This window comes from Pomacea canaliculata, linkage group LG3 (genome assembly GCF_003073045.1).
Source record: "Pomacea canaliculata isolate SZHN2017 linkage group LG3, ASM307304v1, whole genome shotgun sequence".
In the NCBI taxonomy this organism is placed as follows: Eukaryota; Metazoa; Mollusca; class Gastropoda; order Architaenioglossa; family Ampullariidae; genus Pomacea; species Pomacea canaliculata.
Genome location: NC_037592.1, coordinates 42660476 through 42688308, shown reverse-complemented (window position 1 = coordinate 42688308; position 27833 = coordinate 42660476). Strand labels below are relative to the sequence as shown.

General features: G+C 38.9%; 2 protein-coding genes across 3 annotated transcripts in view; one reads left to right on the top strand and one right to left on the bottom strand.

The window, feature by feature from the left end:
* Positions 1–1535: 1535 nt before the first annotated feature.
* Positions 1536–8613, bottom strand: LOC112560594. The gene is made up of 7 exons (XM_025232526.1): positions 8095–8613; positions 7134–7213; positions 5859–5971; positions 4950–5022; positions 2993–3054; positions 2625–2712; positions 1536–2304 (listed from the first exon to the last, which is right to left on the bottom strand). Exons 1-7 carry the CDS (start codon positions 8382–8384, stop codon positions 2072–2074), a joined length of 939 nt encoding a protein of 312 aa, XP_025088311.1. The 5' UTR covers positions 8385–8613; the 3' UTR covers positions 1536–2071.
* A 53-nt stretch (positions 8614–8666) lies between these two features.
* LOC112560615 (exocyst complex component 1-like) overlaps positions 8667–27833 on the top strand; it is a 34669-nt gene continuing 15502 nt past the window's right edge. Inside the window, exons 1-16 of one of the 2 annotated variants that reach the window (XM_025232550.1) lie at positions 8667–8854; positions 9070–9228; positions 10712–10845; positions 11060–11154; positions 11467–11530; positions 12937–13133; positions 15248–15373; positions 15522–15623; positions 17044–17176; positions 17492–17601; positions 18197–18346; positions 19031–19133; positions 22634–22785; positions 24175–24300; positions 24694–24752; positions 26047–26106. In XM_025232550.1, the coding sequence (XP_025088335.1) occupies positions 12993–13133; positions 15248–15373; positions 15522–15623; positions 17044–17176; positions 17492–17601; positions 18197–18346; positions 19031–19133; positions 22634–22785; positions 24175–24300; positions 24694–24752; positions 26047–26106 (1262 nt within the window). In that variant the 5' untranslated portion in view covers positions 8667–8854; positions 9070–9228; positions 10712–10845; ... (1 more) ...; positions 11467–11530; positions 12937–12992. The remainder of the gene's footprint in view (positions 8855–9069; positions 9229–10711; positions 10846–11059; positions 11155–11466; positions 11531–12936; positions 13134–15247; positions 15374–15521; positions 15624–17043; positions 17177–17491; positions 17602–18196; positions 18347–19030; positions 19134–22633; positions 22786–24174; positions 24301–24693; positions 24753–26046; positions 26107–27833) is intronic. The other variant, XM_025232552.1, reaches the window with a different exon arrangement.

The following is a 27833-nucleotide window of genomic DNA, read 5'->3' as shown; positions in this document are numbered from 1 at the left end:
AAAAGTAAAGCAATGAAGGGGAGAGGAGATGGGCACCACCCTCACCAAAAGCTGGCACCCAGAAAAGTGAGGTCTCTAACACTTCCCACTTCCTACAACCTAAAAAATAAAAGGTTCAGGATGACCTTTACCCATATCTTCAGAACAGAAGAGGGTGAATACTAGAAACTTGTTAGACCCTGTGCCCACCCATTTGATACAATTGATCATTTCACATTCCTTGAAAGACCACTCTATGGCATCCCAAACACAGCAATAGCTTAATTTGAATCTTATTTTATAGGATTCAGTATCTTTGTTGATGATCATCTGCCATGTTCTGCTCTACTTTCTTGCAGTGTTAAACATTCTGTACACAAAACCACTCATCCTGCATGTCTGATGTTCAGTGCAGCAAAGCAGTGAAACTCCTTTCCCTTTTATATACACCACCCATCACATGTTAAAATATCTTTTCCATGAGATCTACTGTCAACATAATCAATTGCTAATTAACGTGTTCTCTTTTTTTCCTTTCCTATATCAGTTCATTAGTCCTTGCTAGATTAAAGTTAGGACACACATATGCCACGCAAGGACACCTCTTACGAGGTGAGCGACCCCCAGTTTGTCCATAGTGTAAAGAAAGTTTTAATGTGGTACATATTATTTGTCCTGAGCTCCAGACTATCCGTTGGCAGTTTTGTACAGAAAATTCTTTGTTCAGGTCCGTCCCATTGGCAGCAGTCTTCAGATTTTTAAGGAGGATAGGACTTTACCATCAGATTTAAGAAATTTTATGTCCTGATAACTGTTTTCTTTTTGTTTTTTGGCTTGTTGGTGGCCTTTTTGGGCTTCAACACTCTTTTTACACTTTGCCCACTCTTTTACATATTGTTTACTTCTTGTGTTCACTTTGTAAAGAATGTTATTGTTATATCACTCGGGAGGTTTTGTCCCTAAACTTTTAAAGTTAAGATTACTTTTTGTTGCCGTGATATAGCCCTAGTTGCTGGCACGGCGTTAAACACAAACAATCTCTTCATTAGTCTGTCCTGCTGATATCCCTTTGTTGATTATTTCTTCTGTCTTTTGTACTTTGTCCTCATCATTGCACATCTTTCTGTTCCTTCATGTACTACAGATTCATCTCAATTTTGCTATCGAGCCCTGAGTACATGCTCCTATATCAGTGTGATTCTGCGTTATATAAGTCACTCATACTATTACAGTTGTTATCAGTAACAGCCTTAGCAGAACATAGGCCCCACGGAACCCACAAGGACCGAGAGGCTGCTATATTCTAATTCTCTTCAGGTCTTGACATTCTGTGGTGATGACTACTTCATGTTCATCATATTTTACATTTCAATCCATGCTGCCTTTCAAAAAAGAAATGTTAAACTTATGGTGAAAAACAAAGTGTGAGAATTGCATGTCCCAACACATTTTCATCTATGCCTATCACAACACATTTGGCCCTTTGAAGCCAAGACTTCAGAAACGTTCAAGTCATTCAACATTTTGGAATAAATCATGGCTGCACAAACAGCAGGTCTGGTATTCAGGAAAATTTATGACGTATGAATTTTTACTCAGATCTGAATCAAGAAAAATGCATGTCAAAAACAATTTTCTTTCTGAAATCATTATTCTAAGGCCTATCATCATAATAATAACTCACATGAACAATTCAGGATAGTTGAGTCTCAAAGAATATAACGCTGACATGAATCACTGTTGATGTTCACTACATATAAATGTAGTAGTGAAGTATAAGCTAGTGATTATCAATAATAAAGTTCTAGCATTGCAAAACATTTTGTGGACTAGCTATTGATTGATGTTACACGATTTGAAATAGAGCATGAATCAGCCATATGATTAACCATTTAAAATAAGAATCTGTAATTCAGCATTAATAAATAACCTATTTGATTTGTAAAATCAGCTTGATGTGCCATTTGAAACAAGGCTTAAAGCACAAGCAAATCTGCCATCTGCTTCTGTTTTCATTCTGTTGTTTACAAATGTGAAAAATATCAAACATTGTGAGACAGATATGATGCACTGTACTGGAAATGTTTCAACGTTATCTCAAGGTTACTTTGTGATGAGGGAGTGTAGATGGCCAATCTGGATGAATCAAAAAGTCTCCCCTGCTAGGCTTGGACTGATGATGAATTTTACTGGCAGATAAAATATCATTTCTGCGCATAGAAATAAGGGTCTGTACAGGAACAGAGTGGCTTTGCTTCCTGAAGCCACCTTGCTTGTCTGGATCAGATGCTAGCTTATGCATGATACATGCAATTACATCAGCCTCTGGAAAAAATAAACCACATAAAAATAAGCTCAATATCATTTCATGTTTCTGCATTTTTATGTGAGTTTGAAAAAAGGTTTTATATACTTTAGTTAAAAGATGATTGAGGGATAGGTGAATAAGCCAACAGAATAGTTATTTGCCCAGATGAACAGGAATGAACCACCTGTGGAATCAGCCAACAGAATACTCCTTTGATCATATGGAGCAAACAGGATCATCCCTGTGGGTGCCCACAGCAACCCTCCTTTTCTTGATACATCTTTTAACAACTCATCCTTCAATATTACAAAAATAAATCAGCCATTGTGTCGAATACCTTGAGCACCTGCATACTGCATCCAGCGCTGTGTGGATGGGTAAGCTGTTTTTGGTCTTGGGTGAAAATCCTGTAGTTGCTCTAAACTCTTTGGGAAAATGGAAAACAAAAGATTCATATTCACAATTCAAAAGATTTTGAGGAAAAAATTTACCATCGATAACTGTAATCACCTTTAAGAAAAGCAGTAAAATATACTCTACTTTTTGCCTTCTGTCTTTAGTGTGGATTTATGTTTCTTCTGAATAAATTACTGGTAAACGTGCCTTTGAAGTCATACTTTAAATAAATATTGAGATGTTACAATATATGACACCTGAAAGCTATTGTTTCTCTGTTTATTTTGTTGATATGTATGCCAAACTTACCTGTTGACCAAAGGACTCCTTTTCTCTTTCTCTTTGAAGAAATTGCAAAACATTTTCTTGATCTGAACATACATAGTTGATAATACAGACATGGGCACATCCACTCACAGGTAAACAGATAAACATATATGTACTTCAATGCATGCATAAACATGCATGGATTTCAAAAAAGACATATATAAACATGCATGTACTTCAATGTGAACATATAAACTTGCATGTGCTTTAATGTAAACATGTAAATACACATGCATATTGCTGATTTCTTGTTGGATTTCAACAGCATCCAACCATTTCTCCTAATTAGGAGACTCCTAGAGGAATTTTCCCTTCACCATCATGCCAGCAGAAGCATTGTAGAACAAATCTGAATCTAAAGCCGCATCATGACTGAAAAACACCTGTAGCAAAGTAAAACTGTACCTAACTTTATTCCCTTCAAGAAGGCTTTCAACAGAATTTGGCATGAGGGGTTTGGGCATGTGATGTGGAAATTTAACATTGAAGAGGGCATAGCACTGCACTATGATCTGCCAAGGATGCCATTTATAATCTTCAATATCTATTTGGAGAGAAGCATGTGAGATATGCTGCTTGAACACCACACCTTCAAGTCCAATGGAGAAAAACTGCTAAGCAACCTTTGCTTTGATGTCATCAATGTGATGGCTGGTGGCAATGATTAGCTGAAGCTCTCACAGACAGCCACCAGTGCGAGTGCATACATTATAAACATCACATCAAAGACTCTCAAAGGATGGCAGTTGCATGGTGGACATTCATCAAAGAATGCAGTGATGGCACCAATGACAGGACAGAGCAAGATCTGGGGCAACAGGAGTATCAGCCAAAACCCAGTTCAAGCTATACAAGCCTCTAGTTGCTTCCATCTTTGTGCGTAGTTGCAAAGCATGGACCCTGTTGACAGATAGAGAAAGAATAATCAAAGCATTTGAGATAAAATGCTTCTGGAGACTGCTCCGTATCTCCTAAGGGGAACAAAAAGACAAATAAATATGTTCACAGTTTGGTCACCACCCTGATCAGTACTTGGTAACCTCTGCTCACCACCATCAAGCAGCAAAACCTGGTTTGGTTTGGGCATGGCACACACCTATACCATGTATGGGGGGAGGAAGGGTGTCAACGAAGCAAACAAAAGAAGTGTAATATGAAGGAGTAGATGGACCAAGACCTACTGAAAGTGATACATAATAGGTCCGGTTGGAGCACCAACACCACGATTGCAGCATCTCATTATGTCCACCCAATGATCGGTCACAGTTAAGAGACAGAGAAAGAGAGAGCAGGTCCTTTGCGTATGTAAGCCAGTTCTTCCTCTAGCGACTGCCTGATGTTCTCTAAAACCACATTAACAGCACAGGTGATATGGTGCACTCTTGATGTATGTCTACTGTTGTGTGAAAGAAAGTTCTCTTCTGGTTATCCAGCAGTACTGCATTTGTTGATCTATTATACAGTGCTTCAATAACCTCTCCTTATCAGCAAGTGCATTGAATGTTACACTGCATGTGCATCACTAACACTATTTTTCGTATCACACACAAATACAAAACCCCTTGGATGAACTCCAGGACTAAACATTAACACTTGATGGACTTCATCATTGTATGCCTACTCGATCTGGGAGATAAAAGGATCACTCATAGTTTGAGAAACAAAATGCTGGACTGATCAAAAATGAGTCCGGGCAGTCTTCAATTTATATTTTGCTCCTCAGCACTACTGGACTCCAAAAGTTATGAGGGTATCTTTAAACATGGCAGCACTTCATTTCCTAAACACATGAATCGTACAGGATCCAGTCCAGACAAATGGGCACAGTTCAGAGATACAATCATTATGAAAGTTACATGTTACCTGTATTATCTGACACAAAAGTCTTAAATAGATGTGATAGAGCAGATATCTGTATCTGACACAAAAGCCCAGTTACCTGCATCATCAGCCAGTTTTTGCCATGCTTCTGCTGCCTGAGCAGCCCTTCCATCTAGCAGCTGTTTTAAGCCCTGGAAAACCCATCTCTATTAAGCCATAGTGAAAGAAACACATCCATCTATAAAGAACTAATGCCTGTAAATTCTGTAAATGTCTGCATTTGCTACAAGTGAAAGTCAAACATGAAATTAAGTATGCAGTAGCTATTGCTTGGCACGAAAATGTGACATTTTTTTAACTGGCTCTTTTTCAAACTATTAGCTATGTAACCAGATGTATACTTGTGGATCTAGATACTTTTCTTAGGATACTTTTACAGAGGTAAAAATGTCATATATTCATAACTTTTTATTACTAGATGGTCACAATAAAAAGTATTATTACTCATAGCATGAACTTTTACTGGACTGGTGGCAGATGATTTTTTTCCAGTTAGCTACTAAAACCAGGCTGGTGTGTACAACACTTCTGGTTTATTCACATTTCAGATTAAGTACTAAAACAAGGCAGGTTTCTACAAAGCTTCCAGTTTAGTCACATTCATTGTTTAGGCTCGCCAAGACTAACAGCAGAGAACTTCACAAGAGGCTAAGTGTTGGTCTCGGCAGACAGACAGCAGTCCAACTATACAAGCCCATGCTCATAGTGAAGAAATTTATTACAATGGTTGCATCCACCATCTTTGAAGAAGGTTAAGGTAGAAGCATTTGCCAAACCATGTATGTTCACTGCGGCTACACCCTCAGATGATGGGTCACTTGACCTTTACATGATGAGCATATTTATGTGCCCCTATGCATGAGATGTTATTAGGCCAGTGTACATCCTGCACATGCATCCCCTGGCATAAACAGTACACACACTCAACCTACATATGTTACTAGAGCAGTACACATACTCAACCTACATGTGGGTCCTTGTAGCTGTACTGATTGAGTGAAGCATTGTTAGGACAACTTGTATACTTTCTGCGAGCTGCCTGCCTTTGGACTTGTTGCTCTGCTGGTACACTGGCATCCACTGTGTACGCATAAACATCTATTTTCATCCATTCAAGAAGGCACTTATGCATGAGAAGCAAATCAATTAAATGATCCATAAGCAACTCAGTCTACTTCCCTCCATTTCCCACTCATGTGCGTGCACACACATATAAGTGTGCCATGATACTGGTAAAGAATATATTTTTAAGTTTTAACTCTCTGGGACACCAACAAAAACACAGTAAAAAACAGTTCACTTCTCAACTACAGAACTACACAACTACCTGGAATGCAAAAAAAAAAAATGTGTAACTTTTTATGTGCTTGTCCTAGCAGTATGAAATTAATTTTTTTCTTCTCTTCTCATCTGTATTGTAGCTATATGCACTTGACTTTTAAAAAAACAAGATTTTCACATCTGACAGTCTGGCAGCAGTTAGTATGCTTATGGACTAGATCAAGAAGGGGTTGGGACAAAGGGGTGAGGCACACATTTTTCTCTCTTTCTCTCTTATGTGTGCACTATTTACTAACGGGGTATCAGAAAAACTTTGTTTTTAATTTGGATCCAAGGGTAACATCTTAGCTGGGGCTCCTCAGGTAAAATGAACTTTAGTATGCTCCAGAGAAAAATACACAAACCAAACACTGACCTTCCCATAGACAACCCTGTAATCCTGCAAAATTTGGTCAGGTGTGAAGCTACTAATTGCTCATTGCTCAGCCAGTCCACACACATATCACCACATTCTGATTTATTTAAAAGATGATGTTTCACAAATGATGATTCAATATTTCCAAATGGAATAAGCATTCATTTGGATGGGGTGTAAGTGTGCACATACTTCCTCCAAAATAAGAAGTCTTATTTTTTCATGTACAAACATTTATTCTAATACAGCAATGTCATCTTCGTCTACACAATTAACACCATCATAGCACATAACATCATTTATTTAGATGTTAATATTATTACTTATAATTCAATACATTTGTTGTGTGTTTCAGTTGTCGAATAAAATCTGTCCACCTGGCTGACGATCTTTAGCTAGGGCTTATATCACAAGCACCTTGAAAAATCATTATTTTGGGGTTAGGTCTAATTCTGAGGGAAATGGTATTTGATGATGCTAGCAGTAATCCATCGTCACTAACAAAACAGAAAATGTGGTGGGTTTTTTTCTTTGTTTATCATTTACCTTGATACAATTCCTTCCCTACAGTGGTGTCAGGGTTGTGATAACCTTGAATGTAGTGTAGCCGAGTAGTCAAGAATACACTGAAAAATATGAAATAAATCAAAATCTCTGAGAATATTGAAAGATCACACTTTCTCTGTGTGTTGCTAGACTTTTATCACCTCCCGAATAAATAAACAGTCAATTCAGATGATGCCTCTCATTCTGGCAAACTTTATCCCAATAGTTGCTTGCAGGACATATCTCAAAGCAACTCTTGACATAGCTGGTATGTGGAGGGAAATGCTGCTAGAATTTGAACCAGGAAAAGAAGATAATTTTTTCCCTTGTCTGATCTTCATTGGCACTCAATGGAAAAGATAATGGAAGACAAGATCTCAGTTCTAACCTTCAAATGTTTAGAGAATATTTAAAACATATTTAAAACAATTATTCCTCATCACCCACAGTCCATGCAGTCTTCATTCAGTGAGGCTGTCAACTGCTCTGGCTAATGTCTTTTCAGCCTCTTTAATTACAAGTCACCATATATGGCTTTTTCAGTTTCACTTACTATGCTTACTAATGTAAAATGCACTTACCCTTTCACACAAAAAAATGTGACATTTCAGTTTCTGAGATAACATGGTCTGGGGGCAATGTACACCAACCAAACATAGTCTATGGCTGTGCCATTATCAATATTTCCATAAAATTTGATGAGAATCAGTGTGGATTTGATCAGGTCTCAACCCCCGCCTGCCCACCACAAACATACAAATAACAAGCATACATCTCCAAACTCTATTTACAAGATTTGTCTTTACCCAATTAAAATATTCTGTTGTCATCTTCATAGTTTTTTTGTTTTACTATAAACTAGTATATTAACAGACATTATTTGTTCTATGGCATAAAGGTTAATATTTATCCAGCTGCTTTTGCTTGTTAAAATGGTGGCTGTTAAATGTAGTTGACTTACAGAGAGGGATGGGGTTTGTTCCTTCGGGTAGATGAAGTGGGTCTCAGCTGCATCATCTCATCTGCTGGGCGCTCGGCGAAATGCTGGCCATAACTGGTCTCTTGCAGCTGAGGGTAACACCACAGCCTGCGGGCATTGTTTCTTATAGATTCTAATTCCTCTGGTGGCACCTTTGTTGACTGCTGAATACCCACAAGAGTTTTTCTGTCAAGCGGGTAGCCAGCTGATCGGACGCGGCGAAGCTTAGACACGGGATCTCCGTATCCAGGTAAAATGTGTCCGGTAGCCATATATATATTACTTTCTGCTGCTCCCAGGTGGATGCAAATTAACTCCTTACAGAAGTCATGCAACTTGCACTAGAAAGATGTGGTATTCAACTTCTTCTTCCTTTACCTGCACACTTTGAATCAACAGTATCTGCTGTTTTCGGTAAGATGTTTTGGCTGCAAAGAATAGGTCTCAAGGAAAATCGGAACCGAACACCTTTTGTTTACGCGTACCAGGCAACCAACGGAACCGGAAACCACTAAAGGATGTTGGGGGGTAATGGGCATGCGCAGAGGCTGTGCACTGCCGGAAGTGGGCGCTGTAGCAGACTGCTTGACGGTAGAGCACAAACCGAGCCAGTGTCTCGTTATTACCACTCCAACCACCATTATCAAAAATAAGAGAATGAAGAGCAATTTGAACATCTTAATGCACAAGCAAGGGATTTCCTGAAGAGTATTTCGGAGTTCGTCCAATTAAATTTTGTTAGGTATTTAGAATTAATTTCCCTTTGATATACAGTCTGTTGGATGCTATCATCTAGAGTCTAGACGCATACATCCATTCTGTTCGATTTCTTATAATCATATGTAGCGCCGCGCACAGACTATAAGATGATATCATCTAGACGTATATATCCATTCTGTTCGATGACTTCTTATAATCATATGTAGCGCCGTGCACAGACTATTTTGATGGTTTCAGATCCTATATAACGACATACACAGGCTGCTCTGATGGCTTCTGCAGTGAAACAAGCACTTCAACAGCAGTTATTTCTTCCTAACGATGAACGCCTTATTGCCATGGTACCTGTCTTCAAGGTACCACGCAAGCGCAAGAGCAGTTATCTTTGTGCCGTTTGTAAGTAGCACAAGCAATAGTGGTGATAGTGGCAGTAAAGCATGCAATGTGTAGCATCACCATGTATATCTCCCCATGCATGCCATAAAAACATAAAAATAAAATTAAGAGAGTGAAATAGACGCTAAGAATGTAGAAATTGTATTTCATGTTATAAACAGGTAATGTCAAACTGTGATTAGATGACCCAGCATCTTGTTTTTAAACTTTTTTCATATACCTGTTCTTAGGGAATGTTCTTTGGGTAGATGTGCTTATGTACTGTATATCTGGGATTGTCTCAGAGATTTGACAATTAATAATAATAAATGCAACATTTGTAAAGTGCATACTCATACTCCTAAGGAGTATGCTCTTGGAGCTTAAAAACAAGAATGAATTAGGGACAGCATACGAGGGACAGGAAAACAAACAAATAACATATCAGCTATAAAGGAATAAACAACCTACTAAACGAATAAAATCAAATACAGAAAACACAAAGAGGAATCAAATAACAAGAACAAGAGCTGAGAGTAACATGGTATTGCAAAAGGAAGGGTGAGAAAAAGGACTAGCATTATGGAAAAGGTTGTTAATAAAAATAATAAGTGGGAATTTATAAAGTGCAATATCTCAGCCAAAGGCAAGCTTATTGCGCTGAACAAGATAATTAAATAGTAACAAAGATGCAGAACCAAATCACAAAATAGTAAGAAAAATGTAGAGGGAAGAACAATGCAAGGACTCCATGCATTCCGACTGTAAAGGGCGATAATTTTAGATTTAACGTTTGACTCCAGAGAATTGGGTTATTGATATCAGGAGAATTTTGGGACGATATTGAGTAATCTTGAGAATATGAAGAAATGTCATCACATGAAACTACAAAAGGGTGATCATCACTTCAGTTTATTCAGTGCAGCTCAAGGTCGCTTCCAAAGCGAGGGAAGTGGGAGGAATGGAATCCAGCCAATACAGGTAGTCCTCAGGTTACGTCATCCCCGAGTTACGATGTTTCGTGGTTACGACATATCTCCCATTTACTGTATAAAGCCTTGTTTCGACTTAAGTGGTTTTGCATCTCAAACGTCATAACATGTTTCATTTCATTATTAAACGTATTTTATATGGTATATAAAATATATAATATATAATATAATATTTTATATGGTATATAAAATATATAATATATATTTTATAGAAGAAGTAGGAAACGCTGCAGAAGCACATGTAAACATGAAGGTCCAACACTTTTATCCAAATTGAAGCACAACAACAAAACATAAACAATATCATGGAGAGCCAATCTCAGCCTGTTAGGCAAAGAGACAGAACTCTCTCTTTCTAGAATTAGAAAGATATGAAAGTAAATGCGGGTTAAGAAAACCCCAAATATGCTGAAATATTTATCAGTAAAATCAAATTATCATACATGTAATAATGTATATATATGAAAAGAACAGGATTTGAAATGTGATAAAGTGATCATTTAACAATGCAGTGAACACCTCAGAGACGCCAGTGACTGCACACCTGTACCAGGTAAAGAAAGGAGACAGAGGAGAAAACTACAAGAAGAAGTTGTCATGGCTGCTAAGAGATTTGCGCTGTATTGACGGCAAATCTGCTGAAAAGGTAGGGCAGTAGGGACCTTAACAAAGTTTTCATTTCCAGTATTTTGGGACAGGACTAATCAGCAGACCAGTATTTTGGAACTAATCAGACCAATATATTGGCACTAATCATTAGACCAATATTTTGACACTAATTAGCAGACCTACATTATTACATATCAATCTGTTATCTTGTAGGAAATAAATTTTTATGAACCTGAACTACTATATCTTAGGAGACAACTGAATTTGACCTTCACTTTGAAAAAATCTACAAATGGGCTGCAATGAAAGTTGAGGAGAAAGACAACTTCATTGCAACCTGTGGCGGGTGAGTCTGTTAAAAACTTCTAAAATACATGATCGTGTTCTGATGAATTGTAAACTTTTGGCAAGTGAGTTTATAAAGTTTGTAAAGTATATTTTCATGAGTAAATGCAAGTGAGTCAAAAAATCTGCAGAGTATATCATCTTTTTATGATTAATGAAAACTTGAAGTAGAAACATGAATCGTGAGATTGTGATTGTCTGAAACAGTGAAACGTAGCTGGAAGGATAATATGTCAGACTTTCATTGGCTGCTCTTTAGTCATTTGTAAACTGAGAATTGTGCTGGTTAAAATTAGCCCATTATTTTTTTCAGCTTAGTCAGCGGTTTTTGATACAGAAGCCTGAATTTGTGAATGTGCCTGAAAGATTACTTGAAGGTAAAATCCATATACAATTCTTGTGTGATTGCTAGAGTGATATGTGAGAATAAGGCTGCGCCTAACTGGCATGACAGGTCTCATGCTTTACAATGAGTTCTTCCTGTATTTGGTTGTAACTTCAGTTGATATGCAGGTATGCAATTTGTGCCCATGTGTTCATCATTGACTGCACTTTAGTTTCTGGTGTGTTTTTGAGTTAGATCGTAGGATTCGTGCAGACTTTTACTCTTCAACAATTCTTTGGAGCGTTGCCAGTCTCAGCAATTAGTTTTTCAGCTTCAGTATCCCATGCAGAAACCACGTGAACCTCTCATTGGAGCATTTTGCTAGCATTTAGTTATTTTAATTATGACTGACTTCGTTGTACCTGACAGTTATTCTGGTTTCACTTTGTCTTTCTCCAACTCCGCCATTCTTGTTCCCAAATTTGATCTACAACTACATACTATATATTTGCTATGTGATCGTATAGATCCAAGCTTATTTACAGTGATTTTCTCCATGGACAAGGACTAATTCCAGTTATATATTGATCTGCTTTTATCCCAGATTAATACTGACTTTGCGGAGCTGAACTACAAGCTTTAGATCTGTACCTCTTGCACATCCTTATCAGTGACAACATCATCTGTGAAAGCTGACATACAGTTGAACACCTTGGCACTTTATATTGGTGGATTTATACTGCTTCTCTTCATATGGCTTGTGAACTCATTTCAGTTTTTCAAATAGGTTTTCTGCAGGCAACTAAAAACCCAAACCTGTATTATATGCATGATGACATGCAGACTAAGATTATATTGGGATTTGCTAATGTCCTTATTTTGCACGTTTTAGTAGCTGACATATAGGCTGACTTTGCTTCCCTGTGTTTGCTGTTGACTGACAAACACAACAGGGTATAGGGTAATACTAACTATGGATGTTACCTTGATGTTGCATACCAGAATGATATTGAGTTAGCACACAATTATGCCGTTTATCAACACAGAAGCAGTTTTCATGCTGATCAATGTTAAACAAGGAAATACAAGACAAACAGTCCTCTTGGTACTCGGATTTGTATGCTTTGTGTGCATAAACTGGTCTTGTCAGAAAAGAAATATGTGAACATAGGGAATTTGCTAAATCTTGCTAAACAAGAAGGTTCTCAATTATTATCTCAGCAGATTATGGTGGTTTATTTTGCACTTTTTCAAGCTTGAAATATCACAGAAGTGATTTGTCAACATTCTAGAATTTCCAAGTTCATGGGCTACAGCATGTAACCTTTTGTAATTACATGTGCCATTTTTACTTATCCTTAAAAGTGGATTTTACATGCCTATTATTTTGAATGTGCAGTGTTCATTATTGATGAAGTGTCAACATTTGATGTTTAACAGCATTCCTGTCCATTTCAGATGTGGCAGACCCTCGAGAACTACGGCAGAAATCTCAGTCTGCAGATAACCTGTCCATGGCAGGAGAAGATTTCCAGGCTCTGTCAGCTAAAGAAGAGGCGGATTTGGAACTGCTCATGTCTGAGTGCCAGATTGCTATGAGCAATGCAGAGTTATTTGCAGAGCAGCTGTCCAAGCAGCTTTCAGTTCTGGATGGTGTAAGTTATGCTTATGTTAAACTTGCTTTTCGATAATTTGATGCTCTTGTTTTCTGCTATGCAAGCATGAAATGTGAACATAATGACCAAAGAAAAAAGTACAATAAAACCTCATTAAGACCTTATTTTGACCCAAAATTGTCAAAGCTATGTAAATATCATCTCTATTACGCTTACCTCCCCAACATGACTTATGACTGACAGTTTGTGCTCTATTACAACTTTTTTGCAGAATTTGCAGAAGTCACAAAATAAAAAAATGAAAATGAAGTACTGTTAAAAAAATAGACATCTTTTGGATGACTGTTTGCCTATATTATGAGATAACATAAAATAAATTATGTTTTGAAAGAGAATGCTTGTTTATTGGGTCCTTGGTCATTTCAACACAAAACCTTATCCATATTGACCACCTACTTACATAGAATTGACCCCGCCATGACCATATCCTCCCACGTAAGACAACGTTGACCCAGGCCCAAGAGACAAATCAATCACTGATGACACAAATCACTGTTAATGTCAAACACTACTAACAGAAGCATGCATTATTCAGACAAGTACAGGACATTTTATTAAACAAAAATAGCTGCTTGGCATTACACATTTGGAGAATAACTCTTACAATAATGAAATTTTCTAATTAATCAGTTTGCTTTCAAAATCCCTTTGTCATCACATATTCTTTAGTTCAGATGTTCATGTATTACATGTGTATGCAAATGTTATTACCAAACAGGTGTAATAGCTTGGGCATCATTTAGCCTAGATCTGAGTTGATTCGACTTTCTGTGTTAGGACGATGTCGTCTTACATGGGATGATAATATCGTCATGGTGGGATTGATTTGACTGAGGTGGGAGAATGATATGGCTTCAGCAACATGACTTTGGGTCAACATGACTAGCCCCCGTTCATTGTTGTCTCTTTGTTAACAACCTTTTGCAGATGTGATGAGCTTATAAAATAAGATTCTTGTGACTGTTTGTTCTCTTTTACAACTTTTAGTAGAAATCACATTAAAACATATATATATATAGTGCATTTTAAGAGAGCATTTTTGTCTACCATGGTACACATGTACTGATCAGTTGCTCTTACCTAGAGCAGTGGTTTTCAAAGTATTTCGGACTGCGGACCACTTTATTAAAGTAAAAAATACGGCAGACCACCCCACCAAGGAGAGTTTCAGCCTTATGTCAGATTCCACATTCAAGACTTCTCTCATTTGTTTTCATTTCACAAGTGATGAAAATCCAGTCTTGCAACAGTGAGCTGTTTCAAATGGCAGTAGATGCCTCACAGCGATGTCAGCACATCCACCGTATTTAGATTGTACATAAAAATTAAAAATAAGAAAGTGCACTGCGTTACTAAGGTTAACGGATGACGCGGTTAAATGATGCAATGCTCATACTGTGACATAAAGACTTAGTTGGTCAGCGAATGTTTTATGTGAACGAGCAGCTGAGCATCGATCAAATGAAATTTGTGTGAAATCAGTACTGGACAAATTAGCATATCTGGTGATTTAAACATCACTTTGCTGACATACGATGACATTCAGCCATGGACCACCATATTTATCTGTGTGGCCCACAAGTGGTCCGCCGACCACACTTTGAGAACCATTGACCTAGAGGGTTAGTTCCCCTATAAATTTTCAGTCAAATGCAAAAATGGCAGAATAGGTAAGCATGACTGGATGAAAGCAATAGCAACAAAGGAAAACCGTGTGATATGGTTTTAAGAGTATTATTTTGAACATTTACATAATTTGATTTTACAGGTGTTTGAAATCATGGTTTGTGAAGACTGGTTGATTTTCCTAAGACTCCTCACAGTTGCAACCTAATTTTGGTGGATTTTAGCAAGTCTTAGTCTGGAAAGTTTACCATTTTGTTCGCCTGAGTATAGGAACTCTTGGTCAGGAACTGTTTGCTATGTTTGAATTGTTTGCTGGATGCCACTGCCAGACTATCTTTCACTTCATCATGAAGTATTACATACCTGAGTATAATTCAAGAAGTGTTTGCTGTGTGTGTCTATGTCAGCATTCACTCCATCATGAAATATTGTTAATAGCTCATTAATGCTTTGCTGTGTGTGTCCAGGCCAACATTCACTCCATTATGGGCTCAGAAGATCAGGTTCTAAACCTCATGCGTCTCTTGGATGAGGGCATTCAGATGGCTGAAAGTATTGAGGAGAAGCTGACATCATATGACTTGATCTTGGCTGTGAGAACTTTCCCTGCTTTCCTTTTCTTTAATACCTTTTCCTGTGGTAGATTATGCTAGTTACAGTAAAAGAAATATTGTTGATTGTACCAGATGATAGACATGGCTCTCTCTTATAAAGTGTAATAGATACTGTTGTTGTTTACAGAATGTGAAGGAGCAGATGGAGGTAATGCAAGACAAGGAGACGTTGGTCACACGCCGCAACACCAACCACCAACGCCTGCTGGAGCACCTTGACCACTTGATAGTCAGTTTCCGATGGAAAAGTTTGCACTTTGCATAGCTTTTTGTGATAAGATCTTAATTCCCTGTTCCTGCCTGGCGTGTTGTGGTGACATCTGGGTTGTTGGGGAGAATAAGATGAAGAGAATGATCTTCACAGTTTTGTGAATCAAGCTTGTGATGCATGTGGGCTATCTGATAGCACAAAGATTAGCACCTGTCACCAATACAGTGAAGGTTTGCTGTCCAGGGTTTAGCTCTTGTCTTGGGCATGCTGTTCTTTTTATGCATGTGGCATCTGTTTCCATGATAAAGCCTTAGCTGCTGGCTCAGCGCAAGACTCCAATTCCTCTCACCCCTCCTTGTGGTGCATAAATGCATGTGTTGCAACAGATTTTCTCTTCTTAACAAGAGCTGTGAAATATTGTTTTTTACACTACAGTCATGGCACAAGTCTCTGCACATTTCACCTTAAATCATTTAATTATAGGGTCTTTATTTAGTGTAAAATAACTTCTCATGTTTGAACAAGGCTAAAAAATCATTGTTAGTATCTTAAAAAGTCTGTTGCATTTATTAAGAGTCATTAGTGCTACAAAAAGTCAGCTTTTTGAATAAGTAATTGTTAGTACTAGTAGAGGTAATTGGTACAGTCATAAAGTGTCATTATTAATCCTGTGAAGAGTTAGCATTACAGTCATAAAGAGTTCAGTGAACAGCATCAACAGCAGAGCAAGCTCAGACTGATATTTCAAACGGTCATCTTCCTAACAAATACCGTCTGTGCTGCAGGCAGCCAACAATAACCAACTACCTAAACTGACAACAGCACTAAGTAGTATCAATGGTCCAAAGATAGCACTGCAGTGGATACCCTCACGTTATGGTATTGAAGGCATTGAGCAGGCTATTCAGGCTGACAGAATGGCAAAAAGCTTGCAGCCGAAAATGTCAGCCTAACAGAGATGACCATTATTAAGGCACTGCACAGACCACCCCAGACACTAAACTACCAGATCTGTCCTGACCAGGCAAAAATTTTCTACCTCAGGACAGGCACAGCAGATTAATGCACCACCTGTACAGCAAGCTACATCAGGTGTCATCCCCAGTGTGCTCTTGTGGAGATGTACAGAGCACATCCTACAAGAGTGTAAACTCCAGGAACTGAGGGCAGCGAGCTGACCTTTGTACCTGCCCCTCAAGCTGTACTAGCCTTGTCATCAGCTTTATCTGTAGAGCTGGTCTCAAGTGTAACCAAGATGAACAATATCATCATCATGATGAAGAGTGAAGGTTACAGCCATCAAAAGGAGTGAATTCTGCTGACTAAAAGAGAAGGAATTGACTCTACAACCTCCATGCTGTACCTTAAGCACTTCCATTTGTTTATCTATTCTCCACATTCTTCTGCAACGATGGTTTGTATTTCTGTTTGTGAGCAGAATCAGCTGGATTTGGACATGAAACACATGAAGGCACTGATGGATGGTGACTTGACCTCCCCCAGTGGCATCTATGAGTGTACAGTAGCAGCCCAGGCTTTACATAAGTGTATGAATGCTGAAATACACCCTTGTAAGTATTGTACATTAAAACCTTCCTATTAAGACTCACTAAAATCTTCCAGAATCAGGTCACAATTAATGAGAGGGGTTGTAGTAAGATCAACCAGTCTGGTTTCATTCCAGAAAGCATTTCAAACACCTATAATTTCAAAGTTCATTTATTTGAACATTTAAACATTTTGAAATGTATAAATGTGTGTAGAGAAAATGTGAAAAATATTGTGTAAATGTGGTAATTGTAGCAGAGAGGCCATATGTAGCTGGCCAATTTGTCAATTGTGTGTTAAATGACTAACTGACAGACAACACTCTTGTGTTTCATTAGCAATGCTGAAAATGGCAGCAGTGGAGGAGCAGCAGAAACGATTCCGGAAGCTGTCCAGTAAGTTTTCTCAGCGCCTTGCTCATCACCTTAACAACCAATTTATTCATCAGGTATGATCTGCTCCTCTTCAGTGTAACCTCTTATCACCCAGAAATGACCTTTGTTTAGCATTCTTCCTTTTTGGAATTTCGATCCTCAGTATTAATCAGTTTGATTGGCTAACTAATCTGATGCATTTGACCAGCGTCACCGTGCTATAGCCTTAGTTGCTGGAATGGCATTAAACACTACCAACCAACCAGTATTTGGCCAGCGTATTATGACCAGTGTGTTGCATATTTCTTATTATATAGTTATAGCCTTACTGATTTGGCTAGTGTGTCTTTATTTATCTTTTTATTTGCTTATTTATTATGTTTGTAAAATTTTCATTCAGTTCTTCTCCGCTAGGATTTAGTTCACATTTTTTTGCATTTTATGATGACAGATTCTGTCAGTCTTGGTATTTAAAGATTTTTCAGTGTTTTGAAAAATAAGATATAATCACAATATCTTAAATTGTTGAAAAATTGGCTCTCATTAGCATTAAATTTCCCCTTGGATAGCTATTCCATGTTATGTACACATTACTCAAACTGTATGCTAGAAAAGGCAAAGTTATTCTTTCTGTAAGATAAGTAAGACATCAAGACTTCATTTTTGTAGGGTAACGAGATAGGAGGGACATTGAGTCGACTTGCTGGAGAGCTGCGTATGCCACAACATGAGTCAACACATAAGGAATTGGTTATCTATGCTGAGCTGATGCTGTGGCTAAAGAACATGGACCAGCCAGTCTTTCAGGCACTAGCCACAGTGAGTCACTCATACAGCTGTCTGTTTAAAGGCTGACCTTCTACCTTAGGATGGGAAGAAATGGTTTAGCATGGAGGGAGGAAGGCTAGGAGCACACACTGCTGCTATGGTGGTCATGCTTTTTCAAAATTGCTTCCATCTGACAGGACAAGTACCCTGACCTCCTTTCCCCAGGTTGCACCATTCTTTCTAACCCATGGGAAAAGGGGGTGGATGGTTCTGGAATGTTCAACAGGGAAAGAATAAGTAGTGTAGCTTGAGAGTTGAGAGAGGCTTTTTGGATTTAGATGTGAGAGCAGGCCAGCCCCTGAGTGAAACTCTGAATAAAGTCTACAGTTGTGCTGCCATTTTGATCTTTGTTGTGTTCTTGTACGACTAGCCCACCCCTACATAGCATTGCTGCCTATCAGATTATTGGTTTTCAGATATATAATATGTTGGCATCTTTGTTTCAGTAATTTTCCAGCTTCTGACATATATGCAGCAATTGTTGTCTGTTGAATTTAAGTCTACTGGTTGTCAAGAATGATATAATTTTTCATATCTGGTTGTCAAATATGATATAATGCTTCATGTCTGCTTCAGTGATTGTTCAGTTTTTGTCATGTATACAGCAACTGTTGTCTGCTGAATTCTTAGACGTCAAGTGTGATATGCATGTGTTTGATGGTGTTGATGTTACAGGTATATACAGACAGCCTTAGCAAACTGTACGTACAGGAGGTTCGGGACTTCTTTGAGTCAGTCAAACAGCGTCTGATGGTCAGGGAAGGTAAAGGCAAGCATGGTGAGTTTCTTCAAAACTTTTCCAGATTTTGCTAGAATCTAGCACTCTTTGCTTACATTTTGAATGACTGGCGTGTTTCCAGATCTAAACTACTCACAGATTAATTGGTTCCACTGCTTCCCAGTGTTGCATATTCACCCCCAACATTGCCGCACACCAAAGAAAACCAACTTATGTTGCCTGACTGTTGAAAGTTGAGATTCCTTGTGTCCTACAAGTGTGGCAACCATGCTTCGTACAAAGTAATTGGTTCTAAGTTCTCTATATGAGATCCAGAACAACCTCCTCAAATGCCTGGATTCGTAGAGCAAGATCAGCAATATCAGGGATTTGTACTTGGTAGTGAACCTTATTTGCGACCTCTGGTCCACTGTGGGTGATTAGGAACAAGAAGAGAAGAAGAAGTGAGCTGCTTTGGGTCTTTTCCAAATCAAAGTGAATTCGAGGTGGGTAGAGGGTGGTGTATGAGAGATGCTTCTCTTTCAGCTTCAGGTTTGTTAAACAAGGTCATGATCGCTATCTATGTCAGTGCCTGGGTAAATCCTTGTCCTGGCCTTGTTGATGTATTTGAAGCATCTCGGCAGCAGAATATAGTCAGTTTGATTATGGACTTACCTTTCTGATGCGTGCCACATTGCTGTCCTTGACTTTTTGAGGGGGGGGGGAATGTAAGGTGTTGGCTCAGGCGAGTCTTTGGCTTTGCACAAATTCTAGGAGTCTGATACAATACAACTTTATTGATCCCTAGGGGCAATTCAAGATAGTGCTTGTACTAGCAATAATATATACATAAATGATATAAAAGATATAATATAAATGTACATGCTGAAATAGTGTCTCTCTCACACATACACATATATTCCTAACAACAGATATAGTGGGTGACCCCAGGCTACCTCAGCCTAGTACAAGATCACGGCCAGTAGAGTTTATCAAGTGAATGGCATGTGGAATGAATGAGTTGCGGTGACAGTGGTTCTGCATAAAGGCGTCGCACACCTACAGCCAGACTACAAGAGTGAAAACTCACATGTCAACACATGATCAAAAATAGAGAGGATGCTTGAGGATTTGCTGAAGACACAAGGCTGCAAAATCCCTCTGCCTGATTCCGATGATCTTGGAACAGATGTTAACAAGGGAGACAAGACTGTTCCTGTTCCCTAGGGAGAGACTGTAGAACCAAGAGATGAAAGAATATGTGATGAGACTTTCAAATTACTGATAGAACCGAGTGAGGATGACAGAGCTGACAGAGAAAGATCTGAGTTTCTGTAGGAGGTACAGATGTTGGCTCTTATGGAGGATCATGTCAGTGTTGATGTCACATTGAAGCTTGTTATCAAAGATAATACCTAGATATTTGTAAGAGTCGACTACCTTGATTGCATCATCATAGATAATGCCTCAGGCTTGTTTGTCTGAAAGTCGAAAATCATTTCCTTAATCTTTGAGCCATTCAAAACAAAAATGTGTTTGTCACACCAGTGAACTGAACAAAGTCAGGAAGAGTGCCACTATGATAATGCTCCCTATCATTCAAAAGAGACAACAAGGCAGTGTCATCAGCAAAGTTTATAAGAAAGCTCCTATCGGTAGTGTGTACTTCTACAGCTCTTAGTAAATAATATGAACTGTAGTGGAGACGACAAGCAGCAGCCTTAAGGGGAACCTGTACCGGTGACGACAGGATCTGAGAGAAGACCATTAACAGAAAAACTCTGTTGCTGTTTGGTAAAAAGTCCAGGATCCAGAGAGATAGTCGGTAAGACAGATGGAAGTCTGAAACTAGACTCTGCCAACAAGTGGGGTTACACAGTGTTAAAAGCAAAAGAAAAATCAGTGAAGAGAAGCCTAGCATGAGCTGTGGCTTTCTCCAGATGTTTGCACAGAGTGTTTAGTATAAACAGCTTAGCATCATCCACACCTTTTCCAGCTCTGTAGGCAAACTGCAGCGTGTCAAGATGTTGATCAACATTAGTCATAACATCGCTCCTTACAATTTTCTCAAGTGATTTCATGATGATTGAGATCAGAGCAACTGGTCAGAAGTCGCAGGGTTGACTGGGCCTAGTGATGTTTGGGACAGGCAAAATGTGAGCAAGTTTCCAAATATCAGGAATGTGACCAGAATCCACAGACAGCTGGAATAGATGTTGTAAAACTCCACTAAGCTGTTCGGCACAGTAATGAAGGGTGCGTCCACAGACGCACCAGGACCCGGAGCCTTGTTAACATTTGCTGGCCTCAAGAGATTTTTAACAGAGGACTGGGCAATAACTAACTCATGCTCAGGGACCAAAGACTGTTTTAGTGTGGAAACCTCGTGAGAGAAGTCATGTTTCTCAAAGCATACATAAAAAGAATTAAGCAGGTTGGGAAGATCACACTCATCAATACCTGCAAGTGCCACTCGTTTTTTTTCTTAAAGAGTTTTTACCTTGTGATTGACAGAGGACATGTTCTTAATACCATGCCATGCTGCCCTGAGGTCGCCACAACTTAATTGCAACTCAGCTTTATCTTTGTATCTTTTCTTTGCCTCTCTAATAGCATCACACACTTCCCTGTTTGCTAATTTTCTGTGCAGTTCCCATACAAAACATACGCTTGCTATTGTTCAATACAGATTTTAGTTTCTTTGTTACCCAGGGTTTGTTATTAGAAAAGATGGAGGGTATGACTGGGAACCCTGTATGTTCTTGTTGGTTTCGCCAAGATCAAATTTGCCCACCTTTCCTGCCCATGCAGACAACTTGGTTCTCTGATGCTTGGAGGATTTTGGAGTGACCGCTTGGGTACATCCATTACCCTGATGGACAAAGACTAAAGTCATATCAAGAGGCTCTCACTGCACCAACCATAGAACTGAAGTTGAATCCCTGATATGTGTCAGCAGTTCAGCTAAGTTAGATTGTTGGTCGTCTTCCTGACAAACGCCCTGTCTGAACTGCCTTGTCATCAAGCTATGGATGCTCTGCAGATGATTCTTGAGCCCAAGTTTAATATAGGCAGATAATAGCAACAACATTTTATCTTTTCCTGACAAGTCAGATACCCATTTCTGCTGAGTGCTCAGTCACAGGCTATGCTGAGCTTCTATTTGAGGGAAAGGTGGGAGGATATTAAAATGACACAGTGGTGTCATAGTACACCTGTGAAAAATATTGAGAATATCTGTTTTTCAAATGCTTGTATCCTCCGAAGAGAGGAGGCTATTTTCTCATATTTGGGGAGCCAGTGTGTGGTAATAAACTAAACCAGTCTGTGTTGATGAACTCAATTTTGCAATCTGTTTGTCTTTAAAGAAAAATGTTGTCGTTTTAGCAGTGTAAATAAGAGAAATACATGTCAAAGAAAAGAATGCTACAGGACTATGACAGTTGACCTAGACAAAAATAACTACTTTGACAAAAAAATAAAAATTGCTGTAATAAAGCACCTATCTTTTGTGATGGATGGATAATTTACTCAGAAATTTATAGTAAGTGATCTTTCAGGTACATTAAAACTGTCTGGTTCCACCAGCAGTTTGACCAAGATAGGCCACGATGGCCGCTCTGTGTCCATGCAGAGTGTGGATTCTGCCCATCCAGCCACCCATGTGTATGGATCAGAGTCTGACCTTGCAGCTCGCAACCTTTTTGATCAGGTCAGTGTGCCAGATTTTACATTTATTTGACAATGCAGTAGCACCTCTACATATGAGTTCAATCCATTCCACGGCCGAGCTCGCATGTAAAAAAACTCATATATTAAAACTGTTTTTCCTATATAAAATAAAGGAAATAGGATTAATGTGTTACAACCCTCCACAACAACATAATTTATATGTAAATGTATATGTAAATATGGTATGATATTCAGTACTGTATGGTAAATGTTAATGGCACAGTAATATAACTAATATAGAAAATAAAATAATAAAGAATGTACTGAAGTACCATGCTCTTGCTTCAGATCTTTGTAGATGATGCAAAGCTTTGTCTCAAATGATCGTCTCCAGCCAACTGCTTCTCTTTCACCCACAATAACAAAAATCTCTCCATCTCTTCATTCACATTCGACCTTCTCTTTGAGATAATGGTGATCCTTTTGACCGATGCGATGCTCATGATCTGGTCCTTCTGTTTCAATATTGTACACATTGTAGATGCACTACGACCGTACTCACGGACAGTGTCCACTACCCTAACACCACACTCATACTTAGTGATCTCATGTTTCTGTTCCATGGAGATCATACACTTCTTCTTTTCAATGCTCTCCTTGCGTTACTGGCAACACTAGCGAGTGAGCAAGAGTTGCCAAGTGCTTTATGCTATGACATGTAAATGACAGGAGTTCGTATGTCAAATTTACGCTTGTAAGAACAAAATTTCAACGAATTTTGGGCTGGTATCTTTATTTACTCGTATATTGGGTCACTTTTACGTAGATTTCTTTGGGACATTCAGTGACTGTATTTAAATAGGTCAGATTGCAATCATAAAATTTATATTTATGACTAACCTGAATGCAACATTATTTTCAGTAGACTGTTTTTTGTTTGTTACAAAATATTTGTTCCCTGAATCTACGAGAGTGAATCTTTTCAGCCCATGAGATACAGACTTTTGAACATTATAATGCTTTCCAAAATTTTGGAAAGAGATGAAAACTTTATTTCTCGTGACATGACAAAAATATTGCTACGACATCAACAGAGAGCAGCATTATGCAGTGTTCGCTGAAGTAGTCTGAGACAAATTGAACAAGAAATGTTACAGTATAGGATAGATTGTGTGTCTGGTTTACAGTAATACTTCATCTTTCTGGTGTACACAGGTGCATCACATCTGATGCACAGTGCCGCATCATGCCTCTTGTGCAGTAAAACATCATTCTAGTATGCGGTGATACATCATGTATCTGGTGCACAATGATTCATGGTATCTGATGTACAGGTACAGTGATACATCATGTTTGTGACGAACATCATGTTGCTGATGAACATCATCTTGCTATAAGGTGAGTGCTATCTCTGTTGCTGAGTGTGCAGGTGTTGGAGAAGGTCCTGCAGGAGCTGGAGAGAGTGTGCATTGCTGAACAAGACTTCTGCTTTCGCTTCTTCCACCTGATGGACAAGAGTGCTTCACCCATTCCAGAGCAAGCGGTTTCAAACAAGGTAGTTGCTGGCTTGATTAAAATTGGACGATTAGAGGAACACACTGTAAGAACTACTGCTCAGTGTAATGTAAACAGAGCATAGACCTTAAAATACTTGTGACAGTAGAACATGAATATAAATAATCGCCAGCCATTTTACTTTGTTTTATCCTATCTTACTTTACTCTAATGTACTCTGCCATTTGCTCTGTTGTATCCTGAATTTGCTCTGTTGTACTCTGCCATTTGCTCTGTTGTACTCTGCCATTTGCTCTGTTGTATCCTGCATTTGCTCTGTTGTATCCTGCATTTGCTCTGTTGTATCCTGCATTTGCTCTGTTGTATCTTGCCATTTTACAGTATTGTAATGCTGGTAGAAGTGTTAACTTTTGCTGTGAATGTGTTTATCTAGGATGGGGAATCTGGGGGCACCGAAGATGTTTGGCAGCTGCAGACTTCCGCTGCAAATGAGTAAGTCATTTTGTTCTTTTTTCTGTATGCTTTCAAGTACTTTCTTTGCTGGAATACACTTGTGTTACAATAATAAGTCACAACCTTTGTGTATTATTTACTGGAACACACTTGTACTACTATAATATGCCTAAACCTTTGTATACAAGTGGATGAAACACACTAATAACCCTATACCTTTGTGTATTATTTAAAGTCATCTTAGATCTGTATGTAGTTCATCAACTAATTGTTTCCTCTTTATTCATGTATCAGTATTTCAGAGCTAAAATATATTTAAATAGTCTATAAGCTAACTGATTTTTCTCATATTACCCAGAACATTTGTGTACTTTACTATGTTTTTCTCTGTTACCATGACCCAGACTTGTTTTTTTTATAAGCTGTGTCACATTATGAAGTCCAGTAGCTATGCATTTTAGAAATAAGAAACATTGTTCTCTTGTAAAAATGTAACCTTCTTTTGTTTTTGCTTTCGATCAAGCCCCCATGGCCTGGCTTCTTGTGGGTGTGGGGGTGAATTTTCTTTTGATTTTTGGATTGTTGGTGGCCTTTTTGGGCTTCACCGCTCCTTTTTACACTTTACCCACTCTTATATATTGTTTAATTTTTGCTGTGACTTTTTAAAGAATGTGACGGTTATATCACTCTGGGGGTTTTGTCCCTAAAGTTTTTGTTGTCGGGATATAGCCTTAGTTGCTGGCATGCCGTTCAAACAAACAAATGAAGTTTTAAATCAATGCTGGGATAATTGGAGAACAATTGTTCATCACAAAAAGCTGTAATAATGCAGAGTGTGCAAAAACTGTGTTGTTTTTAATGCAGTATACATTAATTTGCAGAACTTTAGAAGAATAGGTTCTAACTCTCTCACCTCACAGTTTTCTTTTAAAAAGCAGTAGCACTTTCACACACACACACAGAACTGCAGCGGCCCTGTCATGCTTCCTGTATCCACACCTCACATCATGATTCTGTCTCATGTCCCTTCATGCTTGCTCTACCATTTTCTGCTCCTTACAATTATTAACATTAACTGTCTATTATCAAACTACTTTCTAAAGATTCTTCATAGATGATTAGACAAGGATTTCTTGTATATGACAGTGTGACAGAAATAAAAAGTAGCTTACTTCTTATCCTGCTTTGGTTTTTTTGTTTTTATGTTCTCACTCAAAATCATTGTGACTTGTAACTGTACCTCTAGAACATGCATCAAATGTGAGATTATACATTGAGGTCAGGGGTTAGTGCTTGTTTAAAGTGTCTTCTATCAAATCCACTGTCTTTGTAGGGAGTTCTATGTGGAGAATTTGGGTCAAGGTCTTTTACAGAAACGCTTGACCCCAGACATGTGAGTTAAAGAGTGCCATAGAATTTGCATGCACTGTGACTGCTGGCATTTAGCTTAGTAGTAAGCACACTGCCATTGTGCAGCCACTGCCAGACTGGCCTGGTGAAACAGTGATGTAGCATGCAGCTTCACCCAGTGTCTGCCTTATTGATGTATGCATGAGGTCTCACCCTGTGTCCAATGTCTGTGTAGCTTACAATTTCACCCAATGCTTGCAGCATCTGTGTGCTTCCTAAATAATAACAAACATGTGATTTAGGTAGTGATTAATAATGCTCCTGAAGGAGCACGCTTTCAGCACTTGAGACAAGTAGGAGACATGGACAGAATACAAAGGACAGGAGGAGAGGCAACTATGCAGACAAGTAATAAAAGAAACATAGAAAACACAAAGAGGAATCAGGGAACAAACAGTAAGGAGGGAGAGTGTCGTAAAGGGAGATGAGCAAGTGGACTAGTCAGTTGACTATAATCACAACTATTGACAATATTTTTTGTGATGTGTATTCAATGTGTTGCAAGTGTCATTCTGTTTTTTTTTTGTTTTTTTTTTTGTCGTTCGCCTGATCACACTTGGAGACCAGCTCTTGAAATGAAACTGGTGGTCTTCTGTAGAGTCTCCGCTGGCCCGTACAGCTTGTTTTGCAGGGTCTCCGACTGTGGCCCTTTGAGGCACGGAGCCCGGCACTGCACCTGCCTGGCGGATCTTCACAGGGCGAGCACCATTTCTGTCATTACTTTCTGCCAAGTGGCATAGGCTGTGTTGCGTGGTGGTGTGGTTATTTCAGAGTGCGCCTTGCGGCCCACCACCTCCGACTTCAGCACCCGTGGACCACTCTTTGTCTGGTCTCTACCCTTCGACCTGTCCGACATGGGTGACCCTGCTAGGAGCTGATGCTCCTGTCGGCATAGCTCTTAGGGTCATCGAGACACGCAAGCCCCCCGACCGCGGCAAGGTGGTGATCCAACAGGGGGTGTCATTCTTATAGTATGGAAAACAAATTTGAGTAAGGCTGCAGTGGAAAAGCTCATCCCATGTGCTTACAGTTTTCAGTCTTTATCAGTCTATTCCTTTTGTAGATATTTCAGGGTTAGGAAATGATGACCAGTTGAGAGAAAAAATTCTCACCCATACAATTAGACTTCCAACATTTTCCCTGCCTGCATAATCCTTAGACATTCTCTTTCAACCACACATACCACCATTCTTTCTTTTTTGCATAGTAGGTTTAAGTCATCCCTTTCATTCTTCCATCAACACTGCTCCCAGAGTTACAGCATCTGTCTGTAGTACAAATGTATTTGATGGACATCCATAAGACTTATAATAGGACAAAAAACAGGTGCTACATCAGGACCATCTGTCTGTATCTGGTAGTAGCCCTCACAGGCCCGGCTTCTTGTACTGGAGGTGAACACCTAGCCTCTCTTTGGCTGGATGACTAAGCTGGCCCACCCCTTTCTCTTATGCTTTTCCTTTTTTCTCCCCTACTTGGCCCTTTCATCTTTATATTTTTTTTTCTAAACAAACATCTCCCTGTTACACTACAGTTTTGTCTTTCCTATCTTCTGTCTTCACTGGTCTCTCTCCTGCCTTCTTTTTCACTTCATGCCTCTCTCTTGACACACTTTTTCTCTGTGACCTCATTTAGGCCCCTGCTTTTGCCATGCAGGGTGACCTGTGTCAGGGGAGGATGGGGTCCTGGAGGTTGAGATCCCTGATGGGT